General features: G+C 41.4%; 1 protein-coding gene across 1 annotated transcript; it reads left to right on the top strand.

The window, feature by feature from the left end:
• The first annotated feature begins 5096 nt into the window (after positions 1-5096).
• Positions 5097-9365, top strand: LOC118373636 (proline-rich nuclear receptor coactivator 2). Its single transcript, XM_035759832.1, has 3 exons — positions 5097-5250; positions 5753-5971; positions 6411-9365. Exon 3 carries the CDS (start codon positions 6437-6439, stop codon positions 6905-6907), a length of 471 nt encoding a protein of 156 aa, XP_035615725.1. The 5' UTR covers positions 5097-5250; positions 5753-5971; positions 6411-6436; the 3' UTR covers positions 6908-9365.
• Positions 9366-9624: the final 259 nt, after the last annotated feature.

A 9624-nucleotide genomic window follows, 5' to 3' on the forward strand; every position in this document is an offset into this window, starting at 1 on the left:
GGGAGCGTCGCTGCACAGCTATTTTCAGGTCTCTCCAGAGATGTTTGATCGGGATCAAGTCCGGGCTCTGACTGGGTCACTCAAGGACATTCAGAGACTTGTCCTGAAGCCACTATTGTGTTATCTTGTCTGTGTGCTTGGAGAAGGTGAATCTTCGCCCCCAGTCTGAGGTCCTAAGCACTCTGGAGCAGGTTTTCATCAAGAATCCCTCTGTACTTTTCTCCGTTCATCTTTCCTCAATCCTGACTAGTCTCCCAGTCCCTGACGCTGAAAAACATCCCCACGCCATGATGCTGCCACCACCATGCTTCACTGCAGGGATGGTGCCAGGTTTCCTCCAGACGGGACGCTTGGCATTCAGGCCAAATAGTTCAATCTTGGTTTCATCAGACCAGAGAATTTTGTTTCTCATGGTCTGAGAGTCTTTAGGTGCTTTTTGGCAAACTCCATGCTGGCTTTACTGAGGAGTGTCTTCGTCTGGCTCGCTCTACCATAAAGGCCTGGTTGGCAGAGTGCTGAGAGATGGTTGTCCTTCTGGAAGGTTCTCCCATCTCCGCAGAGGATCTCTGGAGCTCTACATTAATTTCACATTTCCACAAACTTCAAAGTGTTACCTTTCAAATGGTATCAAGAATATGCATATCCTTGCTTCAGGTCCTGAGCTACAGGCATTTGGATTTGGGTATGTCATTTTAGGTAAAATACATTTTTAAAAAAAGTGTCAGTAACGCTATATTGTTGGGAATGGACTCATCATAGTCTAAAAGAATAAAGGCAGGTGTGGATTCTTTTGTGTCAGTTCTGCTGTGGTGTAGGCGGAAGATGGACCAAACTGATGACCTCAGCCAGTGAGTTCCACCTATCTCCCCTCACCAGAAACAGTCAGTGAATGAGTGAGTGAGAGTGAGACACTGGTCTACGATGAGAACTGCTTGGGGAAGGATGAAGTCAAAAAGAAAGGGAAGCCATACCTGAAATAGATTCAACATTTAGGAGCTGAGCATTACATTTTACTATCCATGTTTACATTTACAAACTCCACAGGTTCTAAAGTCATACAGGCCATGATTAAAGGTCATAAGAGATTTATTTCAGGGCGGGCCATCACTCTGTAATGTCTTAAATAATGTCCTCCTAACATACAATACTCATGAATGGAAAGGTTGCCCCCCCCCCCTCCAACCTCACCTTTCCATTTCTCCAATATATTTAGACATTTATGCAGTCCCTGAAGTACTAACACGTTCATGTTTCCTGCCTTTTTGTCAATCCCATTTGCGCATTAAAAGTAAAAATGTTGCCTCGGGAGGAGACAGAGCACTCACTGTGAGAGTGAGCTGTGTTTCAGGATGTGTGAGGAAACAAGGTTAAAGAACAGAAAAGACCGAGACTGTGACCTCTGGCGAGCCATAAACCAGACAATAGTGATGCAGAAATGGCCTGTTAAGTGCAATGAAATATTGTGTTTACTCCACAGGGGTTGATAATGATAGACGTTTCACTGATTCTAAAGTACTGCAGCCTTTATTCAGTATGGTACCATTGTTTGTTTTTTTATACAACTGAGAGCTCGAAACCCCTAATTGAATATGATCTGTTCTTTATGCTCGTCCCTTGTGGCGTGATTGTGTCAAGATTCCCTCGTTGTGCAAAAGTTGTATTTCCTGCATATTACTCAATACAGATGTTCTTGTTTTACTATGACCACATCATCTAAATGATGGTCATGCACAATGAGACAACCAGGATGTAATGTTTTTTTTAAGCAAGAGGGGGCGACACTCACTAACAACCAGTTAGTTTTTCTTCACAATCTGTAACAACTACTATACCAACTGGGGGAACTCAAGAATGGTAAAAGTTTGTAGGGGAAGTGGCATGATTGAGGCAAGCAGAAGTTTGTTGTGTACTGTTGCCTAGAAATAATCAATTTTAAAAATCCCACAGGGGAGGAAATTACAATACTTTATTAGCCTATCAAAATTAAGAAACTGTCGTTTAGGACATATTAAATTAATAACGTGTTAATATATTCTAATCAGGTTCTAAGAGCTAATTTGCCCATATGCAATCTGAAATAATTAACGTTTTACTATTTTAGCTTTACAACACACACGTTATACAATACATTGAACACATTTGGACTGAAAAAGATGGTCTGGTCCGGCATTGACCCACTCACTAGAGTCGACCATGTCTGATTTAAAGGCAGTATACTATCCTCCTCTTCACTGCCCTGTCGGTGACCTGACCAATTTGGCTGGGCAGAGGGAGGAAATCTGATTACAAGCAGGCAGCTAAGCTCCTCCACTTTTTCATTTCTGTCATTGTCTCAACAGGTGCACAAGCTCAGCATTTGGCACCTACTATACCTTTTATGGTTATTAATTGAATGATTTTAAATGATATACAATAAGCTAAATAACACCGGTCTCCGAACCCAGAACCAAATACAAAAAGTATCCTCTCCTTATACATTCAATGAGAAATAGCTTCAGGCCAGGTTTCATACTTTTATGGCCATAATGCTGAGTGCTGTCTCAAGATCAAATTTCCTCCCACTCTCCCACCGCCTCTCTTAAAGAGAGAAAAAAAGGCACTGATATGACCCCTCACTTAAAGTGTAGTCTGACCGTGTCCTATTCCCTCCTTTCAGATGAATGGAACAAAGTCAGTCATTGTGTTACAGTTAGTTCTTTGCTTACAACAGATTACCTCATGTAAAACGCAATTGCAACAGCCTGTTGGTTTTCCTTTCAGCTCTTTGTATGTATCACAAAACAATATATTTGTAGTCATTATTAATTATACACAAACACACCCAACCTCTTGCCCAAATTAGGGTGAGAGGGATTGGTTGTGTTCCCATGTCAGGAGTTTGACAACTTGGGTTATTTGACATCCTGCGTGTACCACCTCTATACTCCTGTGTGACCTAGTAGAGCCTCGCAATGACCTAAATTCCATACATAGCTTCTGGCCTGAGGAGGCCCAACCTTTGCAAGGACTTGTCACAGGGGTGTATAGTACACACTGGGTACTCACTCAAGGTATATGGGTTGATAGCCAGGCAAAATGTTGCAACAACACTCTTTTTACAGTGAGAGACAGGAGTGTTAGACATTGGCGAGCACAGTTGGAATTCATTCCTTGTAACCGTTATACAATTGTTTTATCCCGGAGACTTGGACCTGCTATAAATATTTAACACGTAAACCCAGTCTTCAAAATCTAGAACAGTAGGTTCTATAATAAGTCACAGACTCACAGTGCATACTGTCATCAATGTACTATTACCACAGATTAGAAACATGCTCTGATGTAAAACATGGAAGCTGAAATCAGACACAGGCGAGACATATTTATTGTCCTCATAAAGGTTTGTTGTTTGAGGTCTGGTCTGAGGTGCTGCTCTCGTCTCTGAAAACAGAAGATATCCTCCTATAATTGTGTAATATGATCAGATCTCCTTACGTGTTCTGAAATAAACCTCCACTGTCAGGCGGCTGGGAGAGAGCTCCATGACAATGGCAAATGCAATTACCCCAAACGAACCAGACACTGTGTACAAATGGATAGTATATTATCAGAGAGGATGCAGCACATTGACACCTAGTGGTATGATGGCAGGAAACGGTTTATAAATCCAAGCTTTGAGGTTTCTAGTGTAACTTGTTGTTCTATGTTCCCAGCCAAGTTAACATTAGGTAACATTTGCAACGGTAAAATTAGGTCAGGTTTAGGGGCATGTCATTTGAGTATCTTATCAAACAACAGAGACAACATGGAAAACACAGATACTAAGTGAGAAAATACTGTTAATAACAGACCTACATCTTGACAGTGGCTGACTATAGAGCCCCAAAACAAACAAAAAATGATATATACATATGGGCCACCATAGTGATGCAGTTAGGGGTGGGGTTTAATTGAGAGTGCAAAATTGTTTAACACAATCAAGTAAAATGTATTTCACTTTATGATCTATGGTCAATAATCCTGAACCCTAAATACACAACAACAAACATATAAAGGGAATAAGCTATGGGGACTTTTTTTGACCATCTTGAGCAAATATCTGAGAAATTACTGCGACATAGGCCCATTGTTAGCTGGTAACTGATGACAGTAATTTGCCCAGTCTTGCAAAAGCCTGTTGCTGCTGCTCACTTCCTTTCACATGAATCACCACCCACCCACTACTACAGGAAATCCGGTTAAATGTTGTTTCTTTTTTTTTCTTTTTATATGGTAATAAAATATAAATACAAAACCACTATAAATATATTAAGAAATGCTGTTATACTCAGGAATATACATTGTCATGGCTGATATTGAGTTGGATTACATAATACTGAACCATTGAGAAGCCAATCATGTCATAATCTTAGTAGGAATTGATCTCTGACAGATTCTCTCACAAACGAGGTTTCCGTCCAATTGGCAACAGAATTTCATGCGAATATTCTAAAACCTCCATATAAACAATATGCGCATTTCCCCACGAGTCCTGTTTCCATCAGATTGACTTGTTGTTGATAAAAGGCTGTGCGTGATGACGTAGTGGACACAAATTACTTTTGCTGTTCAATTCCCATGTATCGAATAAAACATATTTTAACGGGGCTCCATCGCATTTCCAACTCTACTGACGGTTTTGTCGCAACACGCAGCACGCAAGTGCACTCTAGCCAACTGTTTAGCATACAAATGTTGTATGGAAACCTGGTTAGTGTAGGCTACTCAAATGATTTAGTAATGTAGGTCTACATATCATGACATATTTTGTCAATTGTTCATTTGGAACACCAGTATTAACTTTTTCCGAAGCATCTGCTATTGACTGTCAGGTTTGATGGATAAATACAATGTCGTTTTACTTGATTTGAATCTAAATGGTGGTTTTATTGATGCTTTACCACTCCTTCATGGAAATTCCAACAACAAAGGAAGCCTAGGTTGGGAGGTTTGTCTTTTCGCGTCAACTGTCTGGCAACAGACGTGAATGCGTCTGTGTATCGCCTCTCCGATTGGTCCTTCGGTCACAGAGCTGTTGTGATTGGTCAGAGCTCAGCTTGCGCAGCTACATATACCTACCCCAGCTTCCATTTTGTTGCAAATCAGACAGTCGAGAGGGAATAGAGATATACACACATTTCTAGATATAGCAATTTCTACATTCAGAGAGTTCAGACGTCAATTCAACAATCTCTGATAAAGGGCTTTTACCAACTAAGCCTGAGGAAGTCGGTAAGAGCCGGTGTTTAGCTAAATTGGCTAAGTTAATTTAGCTATAATTTTGTGACACCATATGACTTATGAGTGGCGTTCTTTGTTTTGTTGCCAGAGAAGTGACCTAGATAGACGGCTTTTACTTACAAAGATGTATTCAGTGTTATCATCAAACTTTAGTAATCAGTCGCTCAATTTCTCCACCAAGCTAACGTAACGTTATCTTCCACGCCAGTGAAAGCATTATTCGTTGTTTACGTCGTGGCTTTACATAGCTAAACATGGACGCTAGTTGGCTACCTACTTTATTTTCCAGTTAACCAATATGTATTATGTTGCTACCAGTGTATGAATTTTACCAGACAGTTTGTAGAACGTAGTTAGCTTTGTGAAGATGCATGTTTGTCACATGAGAACTGGGCCCATTCTCAATTTGTAACAGCAACAGTTTACATACTTGGAGCAGTGTCGTTCTATTTTTTACTCTAAGTATTTCTAAAAAAATATATGTATCGTTTAGATCGGCTTTGAGCATATTCGTGCGCTGAAGTGAATTGATGTTCTACTCGGCTTCACGGGAAAACGACGCTCATTGGCACATGACAACTCCAGATCTTGCTGGACCTAAAAGTGCAGCGAGAAGTAGACCGAAGACTACTTCGAGGACCTGGAGCCCAATTGGAAAGGAGAAATTAAGAAGGAAGCATCTCTGCACATTCAACTTTCTAACAACAAAGAGGTAGGCATTGGCTACTAGTGGTTTTTTTGTCGGGTGGGGGAAGGGCTGATCCTTCGCACGAAGGCCAATTGAGCGCATTGAAGTAACTTCAGTGATGCACATTTGTTCCAGCAGTTCTGTTAAATATATTTTGCCCGTCTTAAATATAAACTACGCATATATATATTTTTAAACCATTTCGGTAAAGCGGTGTTTTCAACCGGGGACAATTGTCATGTTTAATTGTTGGGCTGCAGGTAACGTTCGCTTAGCATTAAGAGCGTTGAAATGCCGCTGGTTCGAATCCCTGAGTTGCCTGAGTTTAATAGGTGAAACACCTCTATGCCCTTGCGCAAGCCACTTGTAAGTTCTGGATAACTAAATTGTAAATGTTAGAAATGAGTTGCTTCAATGTATTTTTTAAGATTTGTTTCTTAATATAAATGTATTCCTCCTTCAGGTGACACATAGTCTGGGAAGTACAGTATGGGAGGTGGAGAGAGGTACAACATTCCAGTGTCCCACCCAGAGCGGCCATTGCCCAAGAAGAACCATCAGCTGGGCCGGGCCAAGCAGAGAGTTGTCCGCGATCAGAATGGAGTGACAACCGTAGCATCCTCGGGGGCGGCGGGAGGTCCTCACCAACATGGCCACCGCAAGGGCGCAGCCTACCCCTGGTTCCCAGAGGCGCGGCTGGCCGCGTCGGCTGAGAAGATGAACACTTCTGTCCGTTTTGCCAACGCCTACGATCAGAATTGGGAGGGCGCTGTGTCCCACCTGAACACACTTCTGGCCGCCCAGTGTGGCGGCCCGAGCTATGCAGGGGCCAAGTTCAGCGAGCCACCCTCCCCCAGTGTGCTGCCCAAGCCCCCCAGCCACTGGGTCCCCATGGGTACTCGTGACAGCAGGGAGATTATGGCCTTCCAGCTGAAGAGCCTCCTCAAGGTGCATGCCTAGAGATGGACTCCCATAACCTGACCTTTCAAAGCCAACGTGTGAACGAAGGCTCCTACCTGCCTTGAACGCCCCAGCGTTGTAATATACTTTTGGCTATTTTAGGTTGAGGTGTTCGAAGGGTGGTAGGCATGTTGTAGGGATGTCTCTGCAGCTGTTTGTCACCCTTTTCTCTTTTTTTGAGAACCACAGATATTACAGCGCTGCAGCCTTGTTGGTGGGGGAGAATGCTCTCATTGGAGTCTGTTTCTGTCACTAACGATGAACTGGATATCCTTCGTATTTGTGCTCTGTTTTGTTGTTTTTTGTTGGCCGTTATAGCAATTCTGTGGGCTTTTCTTCCCAAGCGGTAAGGTTGGATACTGTTAGTAATAACATGTTAATGCAGTCTCATGTACAGTCCATTTTTGTGGACCAGTAATTCTTTGGCACGATAAGTTCTGTTAATCATTAAGGATTTCACCTCTGACAACCTGGTGCTGCCTGAAGCACAATCTACAATAGTAGCATTTTCTTTCGTTTGACTTACTGTTTTCTGTTTTGGGGGGGGGGGTGGTGTGTAAAATCCACTGTTCTGCAGGGAAACCAGAGCTATCTTTCAGGAGGGAATCTGCTGTAGTAGTGAGTACAGGTCACAAGTATAACCTCAAACTGAAGTGTAGAGGCCATGGCACACAGGCCTTGGACGTTCAACTCCTGTACTTTTTTATTGCGCTGTGCGCTCTGCACTATGGCAGTTGTTCTGGTCCAAGGCCTGCAGCTCTATCATACAATTATTTTGTTTTGTGATGTGGTTATTAATCAATGAGTCAGTTTTGTCTTAACCAAACGAATGTCTTCTGCTGTCATTTTTTTTCACCATCTCCCTTGTATGTCTGACGTGGTTACCAGTGCCATATCAACCACGTTGGCTTGTGTGGCACAGAGAATTTGGTCCTCTGGGTCACTTTTTTTCCCAACGCAATCCGTACTGCTATTAGCCACTTTCAAACTATCTCGTTCCCTACCGAAACCCCACACAGTAAACAATGCAGAGGAGGGCCAGATTCAACAGGAACGTGGAACTGTAAGTTTCACGACCTCTATCTCCTGTGCCATGGCCCTGTTTGCTGTGTGGCAGTTTCTTACGAGGAAGTGCAACGTTGAGAGACGTGCGTGGCACAGAGGACGTTCGGCGCAAGGCCCGTGTGGATCTGTTTACATTTAAAGTCTCCAGCAGCAATCTCCAGATACTCACTGCTTTCTGCACCCTACTCTTCTTGCACTGCAATCAAAATATTTTTTATAAGTTACAGGCTGAGAGGCCCTTTTTATCAGTGGGTGGTTAATTGACTATCTCCCTCTAGGTTCTAATTTGAAGGGAGGCAGTCTTTATTTTCTTTGCAGAATGGGAACTGTAATGGCCATCTTAGAGACGACAAAACAGAGCTCACGAGCTTGAAATAAGTTAAAGAAAAAGAGCCATGTAAATAATGAAATGTGTAAAAAATACTTGCAGCATATGTACATTTAGCAGTGTGTTTTTAAACCTGCTTGATAAAGTATTTTTTAGTAATAACACTGAATGTATAAGTCATGCTAAGGACATGTCTTGACTTCAAATACGGAATATTTTTGTAAAAAAGAATCTGCCTATAGCATTTGTCAATACCCCTTCACTGTGTAATGTCTGTAATCTTGCACATGTTTTTTTATTGTTATTATGCACAGTGGATGGCAAAAAAAATGCATTGTGCAAAAGAAACTTGGCTTACATTTGACCCTTTTGAGGAGACTTGGATATGTATGAATTGTTATATTATTTTTCCAGGTGTGCTACAGCCTGAAGACAGCTGCTGGGGACTGGTTTCCCAGACAGATTGATCCCAAACCTGGATTAAAACCACTATTTCAATGGATAGTCTCTATTTGAATTAGGTTTTTTTTCAGGACTACTTATGATCTGTCTGGAAAACGTGCCCTGAATTGAGTTGTTCGACTTGATTGTGCCTACATTTTAACCCAACATTGTGAAATTCTGTTGTTGATCGACATAGATATTTTGTGATGTGATTCATTGACCAAAAATGTTTATCTAAAAACCACCTTCAGTTATCTGCTGTTCTTCTGCCAGAAGATAATTGAATTTGGCCCTATGTTATTGTCAACCTGGTTTCATCTGCCTTTGTTCTGTTTAAATGCATTGTCTTTTTTTAAGAACAAAGATGTGTTCTGTTGGTTTCTGCTAATGATTCATACATATATATATAAGTCTTTCTCCTAAATTTGAAACTCAAGTGTTTCTCAACAAATTGGCTTTTAATTTGTCCCATTTTGTTTACTGTCACCAATGAATATGAAATTATGCCACATGTCCAGACTTGATTGAATTTGACTTAAAAAAAAGAACCCAAAGCACTGCTTTAATTGGTCTAATCAAAAATTAAACCCCAAAAAATAAATCCCTTCCCTTTCCCCCCTACTTTGTGTCTGTCTTTTTCTGAATGCACTCATTATTCCAAATCATTTCCAACATTTTAGTACAAGTTACTGTATTTATTTGAAACTGTTATACTGATAATTACATTCATAGAATACCGGTACTGATATCAAGTAATTGTAGCACTCCATGAAGTTCTCTCAGGCTAGTTAAGGATCTCTTTACACTAGACCCACTGCAATTTGCATACCATCCCAAGGTATTCCTCTTGTCCGGATGGATCCAAAGACTATACATTTCT

This window comes from Oncorhynchus keta, chromosome 34 (genome assembly GCF_023373465.1).
Source record: "Oncorhynchus keta strain PuntledgeMale-10-30-2019 chromosome 34, Oket_V2, whole genome shotgun sequence".
Classification (NCBI taxonomy): Eukaryota; Metazoa; Chordata; class Actinopteri; order Salmoniformes; family Salmonidae; genus Oncorhynchus; species Oncorhynchus keta.